Source organism: Oryzias latipes, chromosome 6, assembly GCF_002234675.1.
Source record: "Oryzias latipes chromosome 6, ASM223467v1".
NCBI lineage: Eukaryota > Metazoa > Chordata > Actinopteri > Beloniformes > Adrianichthyidae > Oryzias > Oryzias latipes.
This window is the reverse complement of record NC_019864.2, coordinates 24,667,831-24,694,152: the sequence shown is the minus strand read 5'-3', so window position 1 is coordinate 24,694,152 and position 26,322 is coordinate 24,667,831. Positions and strand designations below refer to the sequence as shown.

Below are 26,322 nucleotides of genomic sequence, written 5' to 3'. Positions count from 1 at the left end.
CAGTGACTCATGCTGTGTGAACACTGTCTGCAGTTCCCTGCTTATTGCACCATTATTTACTATGAGATGAAGGTGGACCTTTAGGGAACAAAGTATGGAAGGACAGCAGAGTTCTCTACTGCTGTCAGTGTATTCAGAGCGCCGAAAAAAGTCCTGACAGCCAAGAGTCTGACAGTTCCATTAAAACCTTTTTCTCCCCTTCTAATTTTTATGCTGAAGTTGTCATTCAGGGGGCTGAAGTTGCTACAACATGCCTGCGTGGGTTCTGATGATAATACGTAACAGATGCTCTAGTAGTAGATCCCAGATGTGGGATGAATACCAAACAGTAAATCAGTGAAGTGTGCCGGTAATTTGGAAGCAGCTGTGGAGGTAAGACAGCACATGGAGAGGAAGGAAACAAGAAAGTAAATACCGAAATCACACGGAAATGGAGCCACACTGACAGCAAACATAAGGCAGATGGTTCTGCAAAATACTCAGGAGATGTGTGTGCACTTCGCTGGTCAGAATACTCGCTGGAGATACTATGGACATTTGATGACACAGTTAGTGCTACAAACATCCTTTTCTGGGAATTATGCATAGTACTGTAATGCTGTAATTTGAGTTAATTATAATAATTTCACTTTGTTATAAAAGCTCCAAGTTACCAACAAACGATCTTAAACAGCTTCTGTTTCAGAAAAACCCTGAGATTTTCTGAAAAGTAAAATTATGGAGTGTTTTATAAGCTGACAAGCACTTTGAACATCTAGGAAACATCTTTTCTCTAGGAGAAAGTTTTCAAAATGTTTTTAAAGAGAGAATTGACATATAATGGAGTAAAAATTAAGATTGCAGTATTTTGGCCCTTTTCAGTTACTTTTCAGCAAATAATAAAGAGGCCTTTGCTGTTTCGAGATATCAGATGCAAACTTTAAATTATTTAAATTTGTTTAATTGTTTGCAATTAACTACATTAAACAGATTTATGAAAACGCCTAGTAAATTCTGACGTGAATGAAAGTTATTTTCATTCAACCAGCAAGTTTTTTCTGGTTTGATAATGACAGTCGTCTTCCAGTCATAGGACAATGCACACTTTTTTTAAATGGATTATATAAAAAAGTGACACACCCAAATTTACAACAATTTTGTGTATTTAAAACAAATAAAACCATAATGCATATCATTTTACTTGAAGAAAAAATATAAAAAACTGGTTAAGTGAATGAGTTCTGATTACCTAAAGTATTTTATCACAATGGGCCAGTTGTTCAAAAAGTTTAATCTGGATCAAAATGATCCGGATTTGGAAATCACATTTCCTCCTATGCAGGATCAGGTAATCCGTTTTACTTTTATGCCGGTTTTTCAAAGCAACATTGGACTGGATCACCCTGATCCAGATACACAGTTTACAAGATAACCAAATCCAGATTACCTGTGCTCTAAATGGGACAACATATCACAACAGGGGCTACCAGCTATGTAAAGAACAGGTAGAAGAGCCAACATGGGGTCACTGTAAGAGTTTGTTATTTTGAGAAAAAACACAAAAATAACAAACATCCACTTCCATTCATAATTTCTTTTATGACCCCTCATCTGAGTCACAAAAAATAAAAACAAATATACATTAACACAGTGTTTTTCAACCTTTTTTGAGCCACGGCACACTTTAACCTTGACAAAAATCCCGCGGCACACCAGCATCCCAAAAAAAAAAAAAAAAAAAAGCAGAAACTCATAGTCTGTTTTGATCTACCCCCCCCCCCCCCCCCCCCCCCCCGGCAATCTGACGTGCATTTTTGTGATAATTGTGGCAGAAAAAGCAGGAAGTTGCTGATGTTTTTCTAAAAGATGTAATATAAGTTAAGTTACATACAAGCTGTATGTTCGTTGTGTTTTCAAGACGCTGTCCCTTTAAGACAATGCATCATGGGAGATGTAGTGTGAAAACTGCGACAAAAAGGCAGAAAGACTCGCGTCTCTGAGCTTCATGGTTTTGTTCACTTGTTACACGGTCTGATACCGGATTCTGTGGAAAGCTACACCGCTAAAGACGAGCTTTAGCTGGTGTTTTTGTCGGAACTGACTGAGTTATGAGCTAATTTGGAACAAGAAAGTGGAGACTTTAACCACTTCTGATTGGTCAGACTGATGACATGTGATTAAGCCTTCAAGAATGATTGGTGGAGTCGTGGAGACAGTAAAAGCTGCGGGACTTTTCCTTACACAGTTATAGCTGCAGCTATTTCGCGTCATTCTTATCAAAATGTCTTTAATAGAATCAAATAAACACAAAGAAAAAAGTATTTTATGATCTTTTATATTCCTAACTACTCAGTGTTTTATCAGGACCTGTTTGGATGAACAAAGAGCTGATTTCCTGGAGATGGGAAATGCTTTTAGATCAGTTAATGAGGGCAATTTTCCACGGCACACTTGACCATCTCCCACGGCACACTAGTGTGCCGCGGCACACTGGTTGAAAAACACTGCATTAACAAATACATTGTGGATATTTTGAAAACGTCTTAAATAAAATGGCTTAATGTCCAATAGTTAACAAAATAAAGAATGTTCAGGTAGTTTTCTTTATCTGAGGAGGAGAGACCAGCATTTCCAAGCTCTGCTTTTAGGAGGCGGATCTGCAGTTTGGCTTTGGTTTGCTGCAGTTTGGTCAGCTTGATTTGTTCCTCTGCCAGGAGTATCTGTGCTTCTGCTCTTTCAGTCTCTCGTTTTAGAAGTAATTCATAGGCATCATCATTATTTTTGACAGGCTCATCTTTGATGATTGTTTCTTTGAAATTAATATACGGTGATGAATTGAATATATTATTTTTGTTTGTTATTGAAATCTGTTTCTGGGATTATTTCATATTTCATTGTTTTTACTTTACCGAATAGCTTAATTGGCAGCCTATGTCTACTATATCTACTTTATCACTGTTACAACGGTTACACAAGTCAAGTGCAAAATATAAATAAAAGTATAAACACTAAATGAAACAAATGTATTATTTGACCAATTTTAAAGTTTTTCTACATTTCCCTCCTGTAATCCACCTTTAAATCCTACCCCCTGAAAGTTTGATCCAGATTAGATCTAGGATTGGATTCTGTGATCTAATCTGATTTCAGATTCCTTCTTTCCCTTTTGAACAACCCATTTTCAAGATTTGATCCAATCCGATCACCAAAATCCGATCAGCTTACCTTTGAACAACTGGCCCAATGTGATGGAACCAAGTATCCAATTTATAAAAAAGCAATTCATTTTACAAAAAGATTCAGATGAGTGTAAATAGGTCTATTTTTATTTACTCTGCTCTTCTTAGTCATTAAAGTTTGCTTGATCAGCTGCATCACTGAAACACTGAATTGACCACAAAAAAAAATGGGAACACTGTCAGTTGCTGTCTGATGGGGAACAAAAACATTTCAAAGATCCAAAAGTAAACTATTTTTTTCTTAGAACATATATTTGACTAAGTATTCACATGAGTCTGATGTAATACTGGGTGCTGTCCGTGGTCCTGAAATGAAGAAAAAAGCCCAATTACTGTAAAAGATTTGAACATAGACTAGATTTACTGGAGTAAAACATAAAAAGGTTAATATAAAACAAACAAATGCATAAAATTGTATAAACACATTTAGTGACAAGTCTGTTTTCAAACTGAATTTAATGTGAAAGGCCCTTAAGTATAATAATAAAATAAAATAAACTGGAGTTAAGAAACATTAATGTAGTTCAACTAATAAATAAAACTTAATAACATATGTGTGAAGTAGAAGTCAAACTGTGTGTTTTAATTAGATTCAAACAGATTATATATATTATGAACAACACAGGTGGTTGCCATCATTCCTGCAGCATATAAAGAAGAAAAAGCAGTCCATGTGAAGTTAAGACCACAAACAGAAAACCAGCAGCTCCTCATATTTACAAGATCATGTAAAAAGCGGTTAATTGGATCTGCCTGCAGTGGTCTTTGAAAAAGGCGACTGCAGCTCTGAGCTTGAATCTGCTACAGAATCAAATTGAACTACAATCTCTACAAAGGAATATACAGTCCAGTGCCAAGGGTGTTGGGGGAAGTTAATTATTTGTATTCAAAATCATAGATTCAACATTTGTGTTTGTTTTCAGGTTCCATGTGCTTTTAGAGATGGTAAAACCAGAAAAATACGATGCTACAGTGTCCCTGAAGGGTCCCAGCTACATTGATGTTCCTGCTCTGTCAAAGAGGAACTACAGAATGATTTTCTGTGCACACAGAGAGGGACAATACAACACCAAGGTCTGATCACACGTGTTTCTGTAGGTGTTTCTATAGAAATATATGGACTTTGCTTACACTGTAATTGCTCTCTCCAGGTGACGTTTCGTAACAAGGTGACAGGTGAATTCTTGTTCTACCTCGTCACCTTCAAACTCACGCCTCCAGGAGTCCTGTCCACAATGGAGCTGCAGACAGCTGTTCGTCAGACAGTCTCAACCTCTGTTACCGTAGAAAACCCACTGAGCGCACCCATCTGCCTCACCTCAGAGTGTAAATGCCCTGACATCTTTGCCCCCTCCCAGCTCACTGTGCAAGGAAAATCCAAGGTATAATCCAGAGCATCATCTCATGAAAAACAAACGGAACAAAGACGACCTCTCACTGTCTCTGTGTCTGTCCTATCAGGGTGTTTTGAGCTTTGATTTCCAGCCGCTGACAGCAGGCGAGTCCACAGCACGACTGTCTCTGATCAGTTCTGAGCTGGGTGCCTTCCACTACGACCTGCTCCTCAAAGCTCTGCCGCCTCCCCCAGAGAAACCTGTGCACTTCAGCACTTGGCTGGGCAGCAGCCACACCGCCACCATTAAATTCATCAACTACTCCCGCAGTAAAACTGAATACTCAAGCAAGGTGAGAGTGTGGTAAAGATATGCTGGCTATCGAAACTGGAGTGGGTGATCCATTTGAGGTCAGGTAGGCCTGACCGGCTGAGGGGTGTGGCCGGTCAACCTTCGACAGAGGTCACCAATCAACTCTTATCAAATATTCTTCTGCAGCAACTTCAACAAATGCCCCAACCACTGAAGATATTATGACTACTTAGTCTATCAGTCAGCACATTTAATTTAACCTGAAACAACCTGAAGCAAGATTAATCTAAACCCATTAGAAACTTGTTTTCAGTCTTCGTCCTGAAAAATGCCTCTGCCTTTTTTTAACTCTTGTTTTTCTTTTTATTTAAGACTCTAAAAAAATCACTTAACATTTTGCTGTTTCTTTTTAAACTCTATAAGTAATTTCTAATAAGATTATGTTTAGTTGATTTTGTGAGTTTGTGTTTTCCCAAACTGTTGATCTCAGCAGCTTTTACATACTAAATACTTTCACAGCAGAGATCATAACTTTTATTTTCTGTTTGCCTTTTAGATCGATAGTCCGGATTTCATCGTGACCAAAACTGTTGTTGCTGCTCCGGGCCTCCAGGTGGGGTCAGAGGTCAGCGTGGAGGTTTGCTTTGAGCCTCATCAGCTTGGCGAAGTGAAAACGGACCTCAGTCTGTCCTCTGGGATTCATGGAGAGTACATCTTTCCCTTACATGGGGTCTGCCTCCCCCCTAAAGCTCAGGGTCCACTCAGCATTAAGGCAGGTCACAGCATCACAATCCCCTTCAAGAACGTGTTCCTGCAAAGCATTACATTCACTGCTCAGGTAAAGAACAGGCAGACCTTGTAAAAGGAAGTCTTCATATTAAGAACTATGACCTGTTTACTTTCAATAGAAGATTTTTTTAAATTATTCATAAGGGCTGCAGCAGCACCCAGCTCATTTATATTTAGCACAGTGACTTACAAAGTGCTCCAACCCCACTTTACATCTAACTTTTCTATTGTTATGCTGCTTGAGTTGCTGGATTCCCAAATGAATATGCCTGTAAATGTAGTAACCTGAAACTGACTGGATGTTCTGCTGCTTTAGGTGGACAACCCCTGCTTTACTGTCAAAGGACCAGACAACATCAAACCAAAAAAGATTCACAACATCCAGGTTTCCTTTGAAGCTCCTGATGGAGAGCCTGGAAGGGAGGCCTGGTTCGGAAAGCTGACCGTTTCCAGCGAGCGCTGCGAGGGACACAGCAAGCCTTGCTCATGGGTCTTTTACCTGAAAGGATCCCAGTGATCATAAATAACCACAACAGGAAGCAGCTGATCCGTTTTTATTATTTAGTAACTGTTATATATGAATTTAATTAGAATGACGAAGCTGCAATACTTTAAAGCATAAACATTTTCTAAATGACTTAATAAATTCTACAAAGTCCTTCCTGTCGATGCACTCTCATTTCCACAAGGGGGCAGTAATGTCAAGTAATCTGATCAGAGTTCTGCTGCTTGTCTGATGGAGGAAAGACACATCATCCTCCACAGCTGTTTTGTCATTCTGTCAACTTTCCTGCAGGACCTCATTTGTCCTGATCTTCTTTTTGTTCCGTTAACTCTGGAAAAGGGCAGACCTGGTGGAGTCAGTCATTACTAAAGGTTAAATCTGTCACATCACTCATGCAGGACACCCTCTAATGAGAGGAGCTGCGTGAGGAAAAACTCTCTGATGCTCCTTCAGGGATGCAGAAATCCTCCCCCTGGAATACAGCCAAAGGACAGAAACTGTTTGCGGGATGAAACACCCACAAAATATTTTTTGAAAAGGAAAAAAAAAGTTCTGACGTGCATTTGAAATCAGCCACATAACGCATGATCTGCAAAAAAAACGCGCATGGAAAGTGAGAAGTTGAAGCTTCCACAAGGTTTTCTGTCTCCTGAGTGGGTTTGCAGGGAATGTGGGGTGGGTGTGTTTTGGGGTGGGTGTGTGATGTAAGGAGGGAAGTGGGGTGGGTGGGGAGCTCCTCTCTCTCCCCCATAGAGCGCAGCATGAGCGCTCCGCAGCAAAAGGATGTGCGAGCAGGCAGCGCGTTACTGTAGGGACGGAGTCCACAAACTGCTCAACAAAGAACAAGCCAAACTCCGCGCGCAGGAGAGCCGCGAGCAGCCCAAGCCTTCAGCCGGTCAGGACAGCGAGTCCGCGACGGCAGCGCAGTCCGGAAACAGCGGCGCCCAGCCCGGTGGAATCGACGGGCTCGTCCGCTGGATCGTCACCAAAATGAGCGACAACAAGAACATCTCCAGCCGGGAGTACGCCTCCAGCAAAGAGGAGGTGGCCGTGGCCCAGGAGCAGTTCTTTGCCCCGGAGCCACGGAGAGGCATCTCGGTCATTCTGGATGTAAGTATCAGGCTGCATGGGGGGGTTGGATGCGCAGGATCCAGGGAGCGGTGCGCGCCGTGCGCACTTACGCACAGACAAGAGCGAGGAGTGGAGACTTGGCAGGAGGTCTGCTGGTTATTTGACACTTTGGTGGGTGTCCGGGATGAGGCTGGCGCCTGAACTCTCCACTCTGTCTGCATCCTCCACCAAACCGCCTGAGCTGTATTCAGTTTATAAACTTCGAAACAGATTCCTTAAAACAACAACAAAAATCTATTCATCAGTCAGTTAGATGGTTCACTGATCCACTTTTGGCGCAATCTTTAATATAGGTCAGCTCATCAATACCCGCAGATCGTTTGTCTCCCCCTGAGATCTTCTAGTCCGGCCTTAATAGAAGACAAAACAAAAGAGAAACTAGATCAGCTTCTGCAGATGACCTGAATAAAGTTATGACCAGAGGGCCAATTCAAATTTCATGTCACATTATTCTAGATTTTCAAAAAGTTATTTCTTGAGAGAATCCCTACCAGCAAACTAAAATTGTGTGTTTGGATACATGAAAAGATTCCTGATTTCTCTCCTGTTTTTGTTGTTCATTATTTCTGTCGTTTTGTATTTATGCCTCTCAGTGACAGTCCGCTTTGATCTCTAAGCCTGCAACTCTTCCTTCTCTGCAGGATCTGACTTCAGCTTTGAATCATTTTAGCATTTTCTCTCCTTCTTTTGCACATCACCCCGAACTCTAGAATGTTAATGATTTTGCCATGTTCCACTCTTGCTGACCCCGTCATCATTATCATGGTGGAGAAGTGAACATTTGATTTGCACGCTCACACCTGCATCCAGCTGTCTTTTTTTCTCCTACGGTCTGCTCTTTTCTTCTTCCCCTCCTTTCCTCATTTGTCCTTTCCTCCTGTTTTCAGAGAAATCCGTTTTAATAAGGTTTCAGGCATCGTCCGGCTTTTTCCTGTTTATTCTTAATTTTAAAGAAATAGTTAAGCCCTCACAGTTTTGCTGGTCCTCTGTGCTGTGAGCCACCGCCTCCTTAACGCGACACTCTTTTCCAAGCTCCTCTGTTGCTGGCTCTTGTTTGTGGGGCTGAGTTGGCCCCATGGGTGCATTAGAGGAGCCGAACAATGCAGAGCTGCTTGTCATCTGAAGCACAGCTCAGTTTGGCACCAAGGTTTTGATCTGTTCTACAATGATGCCTCCAAGACTGCACATCTTATTTAGAGCTTTAGCTGCCATAATGCAAAAACCTCTTAATGAGTTTCACTGCAACAGAGGAAGGAAATAATTAAACATAAAACAGCTTTTATGCAAGTTTTTTCTGCAAAATCCAGAAAAAGGAAACATTTTGATGAGAGATTCCATCAACACCAGTACTGTTATTGACAGAAGTGACTAGAAAACGATCATATTCTCTCATTCATATTTAAATAAAACCAATAAATTATTAGCAGCTTGTCTGTTTTGTACCCTTTTAGACATTAGAGGATCACAAAAATCATCAACGAATGAAGGAAGTCTCCATTTAAGAAGCATTGAAGCTTTTTGCTGCAGTTCTGTCAATATTTGGGCTCATTTTTGCTTCTTTAGAACACACAGCTGTGATGCAGCAATACCTTGTCTCTTTGGTTACAGAATTCAGAAACAACACAGGGGTCCTTCTTACTGTATTGTTGTGTTTTTGCAGCTGATCCTGAATAGAAAAGTAAATAGGAAAAAAAAGATGACGCAGACAGACGAGCAGACAAGTTCTTACATTAAAAGTAAAAAATGCTGCAATCTGGATCTCGTCTTTATGAGCTGTCTTCTGTCCGACCTCCAGTTCCACATCCTTGTGTTTCTCTCCTTATCAGAAGTTCCAGTTCTGAGCCTTTCACTTCCAAACAGGTCAAAGCTTTTACTGCAGCTATAAATTAGCTCAATGTGGAGCATGCAGTGAGTCCTCATCAGTCTGGTGGACATCATCGGCTCTGTGCTGCACCTTATCCCTCAGCCTCAGTGTGAACTGACAAACAGAAAAGTCTGGGCACTGAATGTTGGCTGACCAGCCGCTAATTACAATCCAGATTCCCTATTTCTACACAGAATTAGTCACTCCTCGAAAAAAAAAAAAAATCACAACATTGCATGTGTTTTACCATCTGTCAGCTCTCTTCTCACTGTGGCAATGAGGGGTAAATCGACTTTCAGCATCATAATCTGAGGGTGTTAAAGTTGGATTTAAACAGAAATAGGTCCAAAGTGTTTGAGTTTTAATCCATACCTTTATTGGATTAAAACATTCCTTGGACAGACTAAATGTCTAAAAGCTTTCACCTACTTAAATCTGTAAATCTGTTGTATTTTCCATTACCCAGAAAGCACGTCAAAGTCCTTCTGGGAAATGGAAATATACTTTGGTTTTCCTTGAAGCTGTTCAGATAACACTCACACTATGGTTGCACCTGGAAAAGTGCCTGTTTGAAAAAGATGTTAACCTTTTTTTTTCATACGTATGCAAAGGAGAATCTATTTAAAAAGTGATTGTTTGATGCGCGAGTATCATTTTATGGATCATCCTTTCAGGGGAATTTTCTGTAGTTCTGTATTTATGTCCTCAGTTGTGTTGCTCTTCATCCCAGCTGTTCCCTTCCCTCCGAAAATTGTGTTTCCTTTTCAGCCCTTGACCCCCAGAGTCTCGGCTTTCCCCGATTCTCAATTTCTGACATTTCCCTATTGTTTTCTCTTCAACAAAATGTCCTGTACGTCCAGCTCCCCCTCTCTCCTGCTAACTCTGTCCCCCAGAAGGAGGGGGGGTAGCACTGCAGTGGCTTGATTCAGGCTCATTATGCATGGCGAATGTGAGCATTCAGGTCTGGGTTGGGAAAAACCCTCATATACGCTCAACAGTTGAATCTAATCCAGTCACGAGTCAGATATATGTCAGAAAATTGAGATCAAAAGCAGGAATAAAAATAAAAATAAAAACAATAAATGATCAAACCTGTAAAACATCTGAAACCAACGGACTCCAGCATCCCCATGACCCTAACTGAGCTACCTCAGGCATAGAAAACCCACACTGACATCACTGTGTTTGCTTTGTGTTCACAGATATTCAGAAGAGCCGACAAAGATGGTGAGTGGAGATCTTCATCTTCTGACATCCATAGTAAATGTGAGGCGACGTTAGTGCTTAAATGTCGGGTTTCTGCGGCATTAACATCTGCAGAAGTTTAAAGTGCTCATGGATTTAGCTTCACTTTTAAGTGAAATGTTATATTAGTTAATCACAGAAAATCATCACTGTATTTATTTGCACACAATATGAGGATATATATATATATATATATATGTATATATATATATATATATATTATTTTTTTTTCCCTAAAACATATTTTATTAAAAAAAATGATGTATTTGTTAATTATTCTGGTAAATTCTTGGTGTAAGCAGATAAAAGGAAGATCAAGTAAACATTTTTAAGCTTTTTATTTAATACATTTATGAAAAAATCTATATTGATTTAGGATTTTTATTTCTTCTTTATGACTTTAATTGTGATTTACATTTAAGATTACAGTTTCAGATTTGTTTGTTTTATGTCATGGGTAAACAAACTTGAACTGTTTTCTGGTGAAGTTTGGTACTGAATACACACTTCAATTTTAATAAAAGTCCTGAAGGAATTCTTGTAAATGATGTTCTTTTTAATATTTTATTTTTCCTCAGTAAATAATCTGCCTATGTGGAACATGCAAGAATGAATTAAAACATAATTTTTACAACAACCAAACAAAATGATGTCATAACTCAACTTATAGGAAGCTAAAACATATTATTATTCTGTTTAATTTGAATATGAAATTGGATTTTAACTGGAAAATAAAGAAGAACAGAGGCAGACTTGATATTAATATTTGATTCATTAAACACACAAAAGTTACCAAAAGACTTTGACTTAAACGCTTAAGGAAGTGAGAGGAGTAAAATGTGACTTTCAGAAGAACAGAACAACAGAAACCACTGGCTTTAATGCCTGAGAGGATTACGTCATTATTATTTACTAAAATGTGGAGTGATCGTGGAGGATAGAGAAACAACTGAACAAGAAAATGCAAATACCCAACAGTAAGACTAAAGCAACTTGAACAAACTGTTGGATACGTAAGGGTTAATGGCCGACGAAGTATGCATTATCACTTTTTAACGTAGTACGCCGTGGAAGCCTGAATCATCCGGTTGCTTTTGCGAAGTGCGTTAAAAAGTGATAACGTACACTTCGAACACATACCATTAACCCGCTTATACCATGGTCACTTACAAAAGAAATAAATAGTAACCAGTTTTTAGTCCTTAATTCTTGTTTTTTTCCAATATGGATCGCTTTTCTCACAAAAAGCGAACTATTTGATACGTGGTGCGGCGCGGCGCCGCACTACGTAACAACTAGTCCGTGTCGCGCCGCACCACCGCTGCAGTCAAGACTCCGCGATATATATGTGCTGATCTTTCCGATGGGTTGATAAAGCATCAGTTCAGAGAGAAAGTTCACCTCTTACTGCTTTTTTTTTTGTCTAGATGATGAAGCAAAATGTTGTTTTAAAGAAGCCGGCGCAGTGATATGAAACATTTAAGCTAGGTGACCGGAACTTCTTTTTTCACCTTGCGGTTATTCTGTGGTATATCACTTTTTAATGCACACCCAGCAGCCAATCAGAATCGAGTATTTACCTGGACCATGGTATAATGTTGGTTGAAGCAGGATAAAGGAAGCAGAGAGAAAAGAAAGGCAGGAGTATAGAGCTTTGAATGTTGAGCTTTTGACAGAAAAAAGTGAAGAGAAAAAAGTTGGATCTCCTCTGTGTTCAAGGGGCCAGATGGGAAAGATTAAGGGTCACAGATTGACAGCAGGTTCAAGCTGTTTTATCATGGTGTGGATGGAAAGAAGAATGGAGAGACCCTGAATGAGGAGTTTGATCAACTTGTTCTGGAAGTGACAGGTGATGGGTCTGGAGCTGGAAGTTGAATTTGTCAGTGGTCCTGCCCCCCCCCCATCTGGGGGAGATGGATGAGGTGATTCAGGTTATCCCTAGAAGGTAGAGTAGTGATTGGGGCAGATTTTAATGGACATGTGGGTGGGAAACAAAGGTGACGAGGAATGGGTTAGTGTGGTGATTGGTGCAGGTCTTTGCTAAAGAAATAAAAATGGCTGTGGTGAAGATGGTTTTCCAGAAAAGAGAAGACCATTGGCTGGCATGTATGAGTAGAGGGAGGAGCACAAAAGGTCATCATATCTTGTACGGATATCATCTGCAAGAGATCAGTGACTGCAAAGTGGTGGCTGCAGAGAATGTAACCAGAGAAGATTGAATGGTGGTGAGAGAAGCCATGCTGTTGGTTTATAGATGCTGAGAAAGAGACGGGAGGCAAAACTGAAGGTAGCAGAGATGAATATGGTGGTCTTTGCGATTGACTAGGATGGATCATGAATCCATGGAAGAACAGATCTTGTTAGATGTTTTGAAGTGCGAGTAAGCAGATTGAGATGGTTTAGGTGCTTTTAGAGGATCCTGTTGGTAAAAGGATTTTGAGGTTGGAGCTACCAGGAAAGAGGAGTAGAGGAAGACCAAAGGGGAGGTTTACGGTTGTAGTGAGGGAGGATATGAGGGTGGATGATGTGAGCGAGAAAGATGCAGAAGAGATTAGATGGAGGAGTCGCTCTAGGGAATAGTCAAAAGACAAAGAAGAAGCCAACATGTTGAAGTTTCGGCTCAAGCATGTAAGACTAGGGCAGTTCATGCTGCTTCCCCATCAATAACCTTCCAAACTGTTTACGAATATAAAAAGACTCTTGTTTTAAGAAAAAATGTCTTATTTCCTGGCTTGCAAGTAAAATAAATGTTAGTTTTATAATTGAAAAATAATCTTAGTTAAAGTAAATATGTCTCAGGGATTTTATTTTTTTCTTGGGAAGGATCTTTCTTACCACATTGACAGATTTATTGCTTATTTAAAGATTTATTTATAAAAATTGTAATTTTTGACTTATTTCTTGGATTCCTGTTTTTGCAGTGTAAAGTGGAATTCTAAATACCCCCCACCCTCCTGAGATAAACCAGAGGAGCCCAGACATCCCTAAAGAACTGGATTTAAGTGGAAAGAATGAGCTTAGAAGGGAGCATAGAAGGGAAATCCATATTCTAGGTGGCAAATGAGTTCAGATGAGATTTGGCATAGAAGGCCAAGAAGAGCTGGCTGCAGACATCAACATCCAGAGTTGGAAGTCGTTGAAATGAACAGGAAGTTCCCTAACATTGCTCAAAACTTTCATTTTCATTTTTAACTAGTGACGCAAAGAGTTATTTTTTTTCCCCATTTTAAGACTTGACAAAAGTTTTTCCTACAATTCTCAGCAGTTTGGGGTTTGGGTTAGAATTGGGCATTGGGTAAATTGTGTAATATACACTCCCGGTCGAGGATGTCAGGCGCCATCTTGTGCAGCCAGGTCCTTATCGAGCAGGTTGATTGACAGGAAATATCAGCAGGCTAACACATGCGTAACTTCAAAATGGATATATAGAAAAATATAGAAAAAGAGCCAAATTAAACTAGATTCACAAAAACCATCTGTAATGAGATTACAAGAAGCCACTACAAGATGATGCATCTTCAACGATAAATATGAATGGATACAGAAGATGATTCTGGTGCTCCGGTGCAGTGAAACACAGACAAATGAAATCCTGAAAGAACCGATAAAGGTGCAGGTGAAGACAATCTCATCCTCAGTCATACTTTTGGATGCTTACCAAGAGCAGAACTTCATGTTTGTGTTAAATATATGAATGAGTCTCCGTTCTGGAAAAGTGAACGCTTGTTGTTAGGAGGGAAAGCGGTGAAGCTCGGTGTTGTATTTTTAGCGTGTTGGGACATTCAAGTGTTTTCAGAGGATTCTGTGCAGCTTTGCCAATGAGAAGTTTGTTTATAGACTCTGGCATCTGCTGTTTTCTCTTCAACTCTGTCTCTTCAGTCCAACTTGATGCAGCTCGCAGAATAATTTTAACTAATGAGAAAAAGCATGAAAAGCTCCAAATTAGCCAGATGGTCACTTGCTCTTCCAGCGATTCTTTGTTAGCATGGAACGGGTTTTATTTCCATCCAAGCCAATGGGACCTTTGGTTTTTCTCCAGTGCAGCTCGACTCCCAATGTTCATCCCTGCAAATAAGATCGAGACCGTTTGCTTGATGTTCATCTCAGAGCTGAATCCCACCGCTGATGCTCAGCAAACGTGCAGCCCGTCACTCAGATGATGATCTTTGGCGGGTTTGGTCATGAGCCTTTATCACTAAATGCTTGTAAGACTAATCACAGACTTTTCTGATGCAGAACGCCACTCAGACGCGTTTACAGCTGCCACTCGCTTCAGCAGCTCCTCACAAAAAAGAGCCGTTGGGTTGAAACTTCATGAAACGTGTCTCTTGGAGAGCTCCAACAGCTCCGTTCCAGGTGCTCTTTAAAGACGCACATACGCTTCTGCGGCAAACGGAACAAAGACGGTTATAATGGAGGAACATCCTTTAATGTATAGATGGCAGCCTGCAGAAAGAACCAGCAAGCACAAGCTGAGGAAGAGCTATTTTTACCCTCCTCCTCTTCGCTCCTGGGAGAAGACTAGAACTGTTTAATGAGGGGGGGGGGGGGGGGTAAGTGGTAGAATGGTGGATTGTTAAAAGAAAAGAGTACAGAGGAAGGAGGGAGATGACAGAAGGATCCAGGGGAGAGGAAGCGAGGTGAAGTGAGAGCATCGTACGTTTGACATGGGGGCAGTAATTGGAGTTTGCTCGGCTGAAGTTTGTCATTTCCATTCTGGACTTCAGGGCTGTTGAACCAGCAGCTCAGGAAGGGGGAATGTGCCTTGTGGGTCCATGTCTATTTAAACAAAATTATGATGAAAAAAAGGCATTTATTTGGAATTTTCCAGCTCAACATGTAAAGAAAAAAAAATCACGTATCAACTTTTAAGATTCAGTAAAAATGGCGTTTCCTGACTATACCATGAAGTAAACTATCTGTGTGACACAGTTGCAGTTTATGATGGGGCGTCAATGTTCAATGACATTCATATATATTTATTTTGCCTTTATTTATACAGGAAAGTTCAATTAATTAAAAGGATAAACGTTTTAAAATTTTATATTCATCATCTAAGGTATCACAAGCTCAACAGTTGCTTCTTGAGTCAACAGAATAGAACCAGCAGACAAAAATTATATAAGATTACAGTAGATAAATAATATTTTAGAGCCTAACGCTTCAGAAATCAACCCTGGAGCTGTTAGGAGCTGACGAGCTACGTGTTACATGAAAAGGTTAAAGATTCATGAACAGGTGAGGTAAAGGAAGAGCAGAACTGCTTTATGGTTCTGCCTAAAACCTTTGTTGATTCACTTCCTGTACTGGATGCAGAACTACTAAGATTCCCTCTGATACAAAAATTATTTAAAAAAATGAACCTTTTTTTCCTTAAGGGTATAATTATCATTGATAGTTGCCCAATGAAAATGACCAGAACTGATACGGATAAACATTTCTCAATTATAAACCTGTTTATTTAAAGGAGCTGCAACAAACTTCAAAGACTTGAAAGACCCACTCCGATAAAAATAACTGGCATTTTTCTGACAATGGAGGACATATGTTAGGAAAATTAAGCTCAAATTTGCATTTCTGAGTATTTCTTTATTCAAATCATTGTGAATCAGGAGCAGACGGAAAAAGAGCTTATTTGTGATGTTGAAGGGGGGCCACTCCCTGCTCAGAGCTGTCAGCACTGGGAAGGGGAAGGGGAGCGGTCCTACCTACAACTTAAAGGCGAATTTCTAATAAACTACTGCCGCTCCACAGAAATTATGTCCTATAAACTGAGACAGATTTTTTAATTTAGCCAACAAATGGCATAATCATCATTACAAGACCACTGAGAACGCTTTTACAATGGTTCAAAAGGATCAGAGTGGATCTTTAAAATGTTAGTTTTGTTGAACTTTGCAGAAAGAAATTGTCTCTCACTGAGCTATGAAGCTGGTCTAAGTGATGATAAACGTTAAGTAAATGTGTCACATCCGTGGGATTCACTGCTGTGAGGAAAATTCTTGATTGTTGTAGGGGGAAACTCCCTGTTGATTTTAAAGCCACATGGTTTCTGTCCAACAACTTATTGAGAATGTAAATGTGAAGTTTGGGCACTAAAGAGGATTGGAACATCTGCGAGCTGAGGGTAATATCTGCTCAATGTGTTTTACCCCTGAGCAATGAGCCAACTTCTCCACTTGCTGCTCTTCACTCCTGAGAGTCCAGCAGCTGCAGTGAGTGAATGCAGGCACTCAGAGTGGAAACACCTGTGGAGGTGATGCAGGAGGGAGGCTTCCTGCTGTTGAAGAGAACACAAAGGTTTGGAGCGGCTGGGAGGTGCAGTTGCTCTGATTTCATTGATGGTTTTGTTTGGCTCTGGATCTGCTGCTTCTCCTGGAATGTCACCTGTTCATCTGTTCAATCATGAAAGAAAGCTAAATCAGTAGTTTCTGTCTTCTTTGTTTAAAGGGATGTTTTATTAGTCCACCCATATAGTTTTACAAACTGATTTATGTGTTAGTTAGTAATATAAGTGCTGTCAATTTTGATGCTTTGCCTAAAAATGACTGATTAGCAATAACAGTATCTAATTCTTTTTTGTACAGTATTTTGATAAGTTTTAAATTAAGATTTTTAATGTAAATTTAAATACTTCAGGTACATAACAGTTAAAAATAGGAGTAGCTCTAGTTCAATGTTTTAACTTTGATGTTGTCACATTACAAAAATGTCAGTTTATTCATCAAGAAAGCAAAGTGTTTGTCTTTAGTGTTCTAAGCGTAGGGACATCACACACAGAGGTGTCCTAGATCTAATTACCTGCAGACTTTAATCACAGTTTCTCACACTGACAAATCCCAGAGTGCTGATGATGAGTAAATGAGATTCTCTGTGTCAAAAAAGAAGTTCTTACACATGTATATAGTTTTTTTGTTGGATTTTTTTTTGTTTTATAGATAAGAGATTGTGTAGCAAATTTCTTTTTTTTTGCATTTCTTCATGTGGTTTGAGTATTTGTCCCAAAAACATGTTAACTTTGGCATATAATGTGATATATTTGCTGCTTTAAAATGTCATTATTATTATAATATTTTTAACACACATTTCTGAGATCTAACTCATCAAAGCTCAACCTGAAACTGGAATCCATTCCTCTGCTCACTGTTCTAAACCTAATTTTAGTAAATTAAAAAGCTCACACCCCATTATTAGTACGGGTCGGGGGGGCTAGCGGGTCGGGGTCTCCGCTGAGGCAATCAGTGGTTGCCTCGGCCGGTTGGCCTCCTCGGTCCCGTCGAGGCCTGACCAGAGCTCTTCTAGGGCCGGCGTCTGGGGGTGGGGGCCTGGGCTTGCTCCGGGGGGGGACGACACTTTCTGGCTCCTCTCTCTCTGTGTGGGGTGGGTGGTGCCGGGCCTGGGGTGTCGGCGCCTCCGGGGGTGGGCCCCTGGGCTGGGTGGCCCTGGCCCCTTTGCTGGGGGTGGGCTGGGGGACGGCTGTTTGACCACCGGGGGACAGTCTACCAGCTGTCCCCAACTTACCCCCTTCCTCATATAACCTCATATTAGGGTGAGGGGGTGGGGGGTCTAGCCTGCGATGCGCCTTGGGGGGGGGCTACTTGGGAGTGGCCCCCCTCCTATGGTTGCCGTATGGAGTGGGCCCCCCCTCTTTCGGTTTTATTTGCACCTTAGACATGTAGGGTCCTTGGTAGGGGGGGTGCTTGGACATCACTGCAAGCAAGCAGCAGATGTCCTCCTGGCACCCTACCCGCCAATTTTAACCGCACCTTAGACATTTAGGGCCCCTTGGTGTGGAGGGTGAGGGGACATCACTGTGAGTAATCAGGAGCTGTCCCCTTAGTGCCCTACTCGCCAATTTTAACTGCACCCCCCTTAGTACACACACCCCTCCCCCTTCAATATATACATTCAAACATAAACACACACACATGCACACAAACACCCTCTCAAACACACATACACGCACACACATTTTACAAGGAAGGTGGGACCTGGGTCCATCTGTCCCCTACCCCTTCCCTGGTGGGGGGTGCGGGCCCCTTGGCGATGGCGGCCGTGTCCCTTGGGTGCCGGCTCCCTGGGCCCGGCGGTGCTCTCTCCGCACGGTGGGGGGGTTCATATTACACCTGAGCCGGGGGTGTTCGTGTCCCTGGGGGGTGGGTCCTGGTCCTTGCCCCTGGGCGCTGGGCCCCGCCAAACTTCCAACATGGCCGAGCCTGGTCGGGCCATATTTATAACATCCCTTGTGGGCCGCCCTTTTTTCCCCGGGGTTCCCCCCTCCTGGGCGGGGGCGGCGGGCCCCTGCCTTGCTCCTACCTGGACCAACCGTGGGCCGGGTGGGTGGCTGCCTGGAGTGCGGAGCGGGTCTCCCTTGGGGGGTCCTGGCTCGTACCTGGGGTCGGGGCGGGGGGATGCCCGGAACTCCTGGGTGGTGGTGGGGTGCTCGTCTGGGGCTGTGGGCGTCCCTCTCTGGTGGGGCCCTGTGTTGGGCTCTTCCGGCGCGGCGGGGGGCTGCTTTCCTGGCTGGGCTGGGGCGGCGCTCTCTTTCCCTCTGCGCCTCCCTGCTCTCTGGCTCTGGGGGCCTCGCGGCGGTCCTGCTGGCCCTGGCCTGGGTGGCGGTCTTGGTCGCCCGGGGGGCGGTTGTTCCCTGCCTGTTCCCGTGTGGCGTTGGGGGAATTCCGGCTGCCGCTGCTGCTGCGGCGGGGGTATGGGTGTGGGGGTGGCTGGGCGCTCCTCCTCCTTCTTTTCACATTCCACCATCCATTTTAGAAGAACATAAACACTCACCTGAGCACAGGTGTTAGCTCACCTTTGCACTAATAGTTTGCATGATTGAATGAATGAAAGATTTCACACTAGTTGGTTTAAAGGCATAGGTATGCGTTCGTGAACACTATCTGTTTTGTGTGCATGTTGACATGTGGACATTTATGCGGCTAGCAGGTGTGTTGATAATATTTGAGTGTGTGTGAACAGGCCCCGCCCTTTTTGTACTACATTTGAACCGTACCGTAACGATAAACAACCAGTAAACCTGTCTGCTCTATGCTGCTTCATGGTCTTACCCCCCTTCCCCTCCTATTATCACCCTCCTACCCCCCCCTCTCTCTAACATCCCTCTCTCTTCTTCCCCTCTTTCCTTTTCCGTCCGGTCCAACACCAAAGATTTTCAAACACGATTGAAATTAATAAAGTTTGGCCACAAAAAAAAAAAAAAAAAAAAAAAAAAAAAGCTCACACATATCTTTTGTATTATTTTACATTACAGTTGTATACAGTAGTATAAATATTTATCATCTATATCCAGGTTTTGGACTAAAAAGTGTTTCGGCTTGTATCAAAGATCTTGCAATTTGTCAAAGCCACAGCAGAGTTTTTACTGTAACTTTTCAGTAATTTTTCAGTGATTTGTTTTTATTCTATTGAACCATTCTCTAACGATGCTGCTGACATGTTGTTCTAAATAAATGTAGTTTGTTGTCTGTTTAGAGGATTGCTGCTGTGATGTTTCACTTAGGGACATGATGTTATCCTCAGTCTGTGCCAAATCTCATTACCGCAGCCCAACTCCCAGTGTGCCAGAGACGCACTTGCAAGTTTCAGGTTTGGCTAATATTTTTTACAAGTTTGCATCTGTTTTGTCTTTTTTTTTTTCTTCACATCTGTTTTGTCTTCAGTTTGACACAATGTTCACTGTGACATCATGTGATGGGCGGAGTCATTCATTTATTTTGATAAAATCTGATGTGTGCTGAATCTGGAGAGTTTGTGACAGTTATTTCAAACTTACCATCTCAGTGGTTTCACTGGTAACCATTGACTTTGTTTTTTTTAATATCTTTTAATCACCATTATTGCTTCAATTTCCTTCTTCTAAAGTACAACTATTAAAACGAAGGTTTAGGGTTTAAAGATCCACAACGATCGTCTTTTTCCCAGTGGTCTATTGATTGTGATTATGCTGTTTTTAAAGACCTACATGGATGTAGTCATCTACAAGTGGATGACTTAGAATGCAGATTAGGGCCCGCTTACTTACTTACTTACGCCATTTTTTTGTCTGCTCCCAGTTCAATTTGAATAAACAGACTCAGAAATGCCATTTTTGAGCTTAATTTTCTGTATTCGTGTCCTCCATCATCGGGGGAAAAAAAGCCACAATAACATGTTAAAAACACCAAAAACACGACCAGAGTGGGTGTTTAAAGAGAGGAAGCTGTAAAGAAGAACTTTCACATCATACAGCAGTGATGCTGCAGATTAAGAAACCCATCAGCTAAAATTTGGCTTTCTGGCATCTGTTCTGCAGTTATCTGACATGAGTGAGATAGAGTTCTTGAGATCAAGTCTTTCTGTATAACTCAGAACAGGCAGATTTAATGGAAGGTTTTAAGGAAATGCAAAGTGTTCAGAGAGCCGTTTCTTTGGTTTAAACCATATGTTGTGAGGAGATGAAACAGTAAAGATTTGTCACCTTGGAACATGACTTGGTTAGTCTGAATGTATAAAGATGTTGCAGTCCTGTTTGCCCGAAGAAGAAAGAAGTCAGATGACTCTGTTAGCTGTCATGGTTGGTCAAAGTTTACATGTAAAGATACCGTTTAAAGACGTTTTCTTCCCACTGATGTTTTAGAACCGAACTTGGTATTTTTATCATCTTTTATTTGTTGAGCAGCACACAGCTCTCTTTGTTAATGAATTTCCTAAAAGGTCAAATTAAAAGCCGTTTTTGATAATTGTTTGACTGTTTGCTCAGTTCTGGTCCAAAAACTGTTGTTTACTTGAATAAACACTGCTTGCTGTGGTGAAATATTCTCATTCTGAAAAGTCAAACCAAAAATGTGCCATATTCTGCGGTTCATAGGGTGAAGTTTCGGAGCTGGATTCCTTCAGTTTTGTTTTTTTCTCATTGGTCCACGGCCTCGCTCTCATGTCAGAAACGCATCTGACAGGCTTCTCACATCCAGTTTAGTTTGAGTGAAAGCGTGTGGATGCATCTGTGAAAGTAGGTTACATCTGAAACTAAGGTGTGATCGATTGGAGACATCACTGAGACATTTGTAAGGTACACATATCTTATGTGAACTGAAGCAAAATTTTAGCACAATTTAGAAGCTTGTTCAACAATCATGCAACCCCTGTTCGAATATCAAAAAAATCCTTTTTGTGTTGATTTACCTTTTTAGATACCATACTGTAGGGCTGCATGATGGTGCAGTGGTTAGCACCTTCGCCCATAGCTAGAAGGCCCTAGCTCGAATCCCAGCTGGGACCTTGCCGTGTGGAGTTTGAATGTTCTCCCTATGCATGCATGAGCCTTCCCTGAGTACTCCAGCTTCCCCCGCATTCCAGAACATGCTTCATAGGTTGGATGGTTTCTCTAAATTGTCCCTAGGTGAGTGGTAGAGATTGTATGCCCTGCGACAGACTGGTAGCTTGTCCAGAGTGTACCCTCCCCTCCCCCAACAGTAGCTGGGATAGGCTCCAGCAACCTTGTGACCTCAAAAGGGATAAAGCGGGTTAAGAAACTGGATGGAAGCATGTGGTATGTAAGAAATATGTTTTTTTATTAGTTAATAAACAAAATAAATTTATATATAATGTATATAAATATAAATTATGATTATAATAAATATGATATATAAATGTATTTGAATTTTCCTCCCAAAATTGTATCTAAGGCTAGTTATGCCATAATTACAGTGAACATGAATGCTACAGGAAGTAGGCAACATAAACGTTTTACATAGCATTGTAAAAGAAGCTGGGTTGTAAAACCAATTCCCTAAATTTAATTTTTGCAGTTAAAATTCACCACTAAGAGCTAAGTATTATTGTTTTTCATATTACCACTGGAGACTGGTTTTAGAATTTACTAGTACAAACTTTGCAAAGTCAAACTTTACGCCAAAACTAAATTTAACCACTTCAGAAAGCCAGATTACAGAGTTTAGAGCAGTGATCTTTTCTGCTCTGATTAAATAAAACTCAGCGGCCTTGTGGTAGAGTGTACACCCTGAGACGGTAATGTCATAAGTTCAAATCTACAGTCAAATCATGCCAAAGACTAAAAATGGGACCCAATGCCTTTCTGCTTGACACTCAGAATTAAGGGGTAGATCGGGGGGTTAAACCACCAAATAGCTCCTGACTGCAGCTCACCTTTGCCCCAGGGGATGGGTCAAAATGTGAAGAAATTTCCCCCCACGTAGTTGTGTGACAACTAACAGACCTTAATCTTTAATAATACAAGTAACTGAAGTGAGTTCTAATCAAATTCATTGTAATAACTGTTGCAAATTAATAGTTTTTCTCCTGATATGTCATCATTTAATTTGTTACAGCTCTGTGAGTAAAACTTTGAGAGAGAATCTACAGTCTGAAATGCTCTGACTGAAGCCAAACTAGTAGAAATGTGGGTTATGAAGACGCCTTTGCAATGAACTTGACCCGTCCTGACCAATACTGGAGGCAAACCGAAGTAAACCAGGTCTGATCTTCCATCAAAGCAGGTCTTTTAGACTGACAGAAGAAGCTCAAGAGAACGAATGAAGGTTTTTCTAAAAAAAAAAGAAAAAACACTTTTAAACCTCCAGTGTGTATTCACCAATCTCAACACAAAAGTAAATGACTTGAATGAAAGGTCAGGGAAATTAAGAGCACAAAAAAGTAATCAGAAATACAGCAAAACCTTGTAATCAGTCCATCTGAAGAACAGAAGGTAAAAAAGTCAATGACTGATTCACCGCTTTGACCTTTTCCAGCTCACACCTCCTCACACCAATCGTCTGAGAACCACAATGGACCATGATGGAATCAGCTTCATGTTCGACCCCACCACAGCAGCAACAGGATTACAGCTCTGGATCACAACAGATTAAATCAATTTGGTTCTAGCTTGTAAAGTTTTGGTGTAAGAAAACAGATTAGGAACATTTTAAAACAGTTTTCTAGATTAACAGGATTATTGGTATTATGTTGTTCTAACATACTCACACAAAACTGAGTTAATATGTTTTCAGTATCAAAACTATATACCGTTAGTATACCAGTAAAATAAGACTGAACATCAAGACACCAACATATTTCTCCCAACTTCTAGATCTTTTGTTGAGATAAATTCAACTGAAAACCGTAATATTTTCTTAAGTTAAAAACTGCAGAAAATCTGTTTGCAGCTAGTTTTTTGTCTCTGGACTCTCGATTCAGATTCCGTTGTGGAGCAATAAATCTGACGGTGCACTTTTCTGAAGAAGCTCCATCCTCTTGCTGTGAGACAGCCATTGCACGCACTCAAACATCAGTGGCGTTACCATGGTGACGTCCGTTTTGGCCTCTGATTGGCGGAGCGGATGATCAGAAGAAAAGCTGTTTGGTTCTCCAGGAGACTTTTTCTTTTATGACTCAGAGGATGGTCTCTTTGTGTGCACGTAAGAGGGAGTGCACAACTATGGAGGAGTGGGGGTCTTCTGTTGTGAGCCTGCAAGCAACGGGGGCACTAAAGACATGACATTTACATGGCCCATAATTAACACCATGGCCTCACTGGGTGTGTCGTGTGCATAATAACTGTTTAAAGGTCTCTGATAATGGGGGGGGTTCTTTTATGTTTAGTTAACACACACATGCATCCTCTGCTTTATTGCACTTCAGTCACTTATGGAATAAAGTTTCAGAATCAAAAACTAACTTATGTTGTTTTGTAACTTGACACATGCAGGCGAGAATCTCCTGTCTGGATTCAAACGCAGGTTTCCTCTGCTCAGATCAGGCAACCCCGGTTACCACTCAGTTGCCCCTGGTTACAGCATCCCTTCGTTCGACTCCCTGGGGGTTTCTAACCTGCTGTTGCCATGGCATCAAAGCGAACCCCCCAGTTCCCTCTGACAAAACATTCCTCTGCAGCTGGCTACTTCCATATTTTTTCTTTTTAATTTACGCTCAGGTGGCGCCCACCAGCTGAGGACACAGAGTTCATGAGGGATGTGCGTCAGTTCACGGGTTCTCACCGACTTGAAGCAGTGAAATGTCTGAACACGGTTCCTCCGACAGAGGTGTTCTCACCGGAGCTGCCTTCCTCAGCTTCTGCTGCAGCTCAGGGTGTCTAATTCTAAGTTTGTATCATCACCTAATCTCTGTGTGGGAACAAAGGTAACACTGCTGTTTGAGTACAAGGTGAGCCCATCAGCAAAAGCCACTTCTTCTTTTAGAGCACATATTTCTGAGCTGCAGTTGTTATTGTATCAGGTTAAAAACACAATAATTTTGTCTTCCAAAAAAAAAAAAACAGTTAAAGTGTTAAGAAGTCTAGAAAACATGTGAATCCAAAATGACAGAAAAGTGAGAATTTGACATTTCAGGTCCAAAGGTGAGACATTGTCGGTGCCGTCAGCCTGTTGTTACAGAGCCCAGCTCATGTGTTAGAACCCACAACTACAGTCTGCAGCTGTGTCGATCCTGTTTTTGGATTTAAATTGTTAAATTGTGTTTATCATCAAGGTCATTCTGTCTGACAAATGTGAGAGCTGGGATTTTTGCATGAAAGTGTTTCCCAGGAGGATTAAAACCTATTGGTCTTCTCTGGAAAATCTTAAAAATGAACTCAAATTTAAAAAAATCGTATGTCAGAGTTAAGACAAACACTTCAGTCCTGTCTAGCTTTGTATGCAAAAAGACATTTTACCCGAATTTATGCATCTGAGTTCAGAAACTGAGCAGGTTGGACTGTGGCGGGTGCTGTGTGTTGCTACAACCACATGGGGGCACTTTCCAGTGTTTTTAAGCTGGTTTCAAGCCCAGGTAAAGGTTGAGGGTTTGGGTCAGGAAAGCCATCTACCAAAAAACTGAAGTCACAAACAAATTTGATGGGACCAGGATGCAAGAAAACGTTAAAGGTTTTTCATGTAATGAAGAGCGCTTGAAGGTTTCACGCCTGCAGAGATTGCTCAGGGGTGAATAGGAACTTATAGTCTGACTTTACAAACACATTTATAAAAACAGAGGATCATTGTACTGCTACATCTGTCTATCACCTTCACCCGTGGCGTTTTAGATTTCTGCCTGACCACTGCCGGCAGTCAAAACATTTTCCCCCTCTTCCTGTCCCACTAATGTCACGACTTCACAAACATCAAAGCTGCTTTTTTTGACATCGAATGTCTGTATCGCATAAACATCAAGTGATGAGCAGCCAAGCAGAGATGACACACAACAGGTCAACTGTTCCAAATCAGAGGCTCCAGAATCTGACAGCAGCAACACTGAGCCCTTAGATGGCCTGCAAGTCAGCCATGTTGGAGGCCTTCGCTGCAGTAATAAATGTGACTTTGACGTTTCGGTGGAAATAAATCCAGATTATGATTTTTCTAATTTCCTACATTTGATCAGAGAAAAGTTTATTCAATAAAAGTATCACTAAATAAAAGTACCAGGGCCAGGGGGTTGCATTTTCATTTATACATTTAAATGCTCTTTCTTATTAGTACGATGTGAGCGATTGATGGACTGTGAAACATAAATTAGTAGCATAAAAAAAATGTAAAAGCTTTTCAGTGTGCCCTGGACGTTTTTGTGCTTCTAGGCCTTAATAGTAAACGGTTGGGCATTTATTCAGTGTTGTGACCACAAAGAATTATGGGATTAGAGATTATCCACAATCCTTTTTTATGAAGGATAAAAGGAACAAATAAACGAAACATCCTGACCTTTTCAAAGGAGACACTTTCCTTGGCAAAAAGTATACACTTGAATTCATTTTATCAAGTAGACCTGTGTGTACCAAGTATATTTACAATATAGTGGCATGAAAAAGTCAACTTCAAGTATACTCCCTCACATCTGGTTTGGTCAAAGTAATAGACTTTGCGATGGGTTGGTTACTTCTGAGTGACTCTGAAAGGATCCTTCCCCAAAAGGCTTTTGGAT

General features: G+C 41.2%; 2 protein-coding genes across 4 annotated transcripts in view; both read left to right on the top strand.

Annotated features, from left to right (window-relative positions):
• Positions 1-6,311, top strand: part of hydin (HYDIN, axonemal central pair apparatus protein) — an 86,447-nt gene extending 80,136 nt beyond the window's left edge. For both annotated transcript variants that reach the window (XM_023955964.1, XM_023955965.1), the window contains exons 91-95: positions 4,142-4,292; positions 4,370-4,600; positions 4,680-4,904; positions 5,421-5,702; positions 5,970-6,311. In XM_023955964.1, coding sequence (XP_023811732.1) covers positions 4,142-4,292; positions 4,370-4,600; positions 4,680-4,904; positions 5,421-5,702; positions 5,970-6,170 — 1,090 coding nt within the window. In that variant the 3' untranslated portion in view covers positions 6,171-6,311. The remainder of the gene's footprint in view (positions 1-4,141; positions 4,293-4,369; positions 4,601-4,679; positions 4,905-5,420; positions 5,703-5,969) is intronic.
• Positions 6,312-6,893: 582 nt separating this feature from the next.
• Positions 6,894-26,322, top strand: part of necab2 (N-terminal EF-hand calcium binding protein 2) — a 142,836-nt gene continuing 123,407 nt past the window's right edge. The window contains exons 1-2 of one of the 2 annotated variants that reach the window (XM_023955968.1): positions 6,894-7,268; positions 10,356-10,380. In XM_023955968.1, coding sequence (XP_023811736.1) covers positions 6,942-7,268; positions 10,356-10,380 — 352 coding nt within the window. In that variant the 5' untranslated portion in view covers positions 6,894-6,941. The remainder of the gene's footprint in view (positions 7,269-10,355; positions 10,381-26,322) is intronic. The other variant, XM_023955967.1, reaches the window with a different exon arrangement.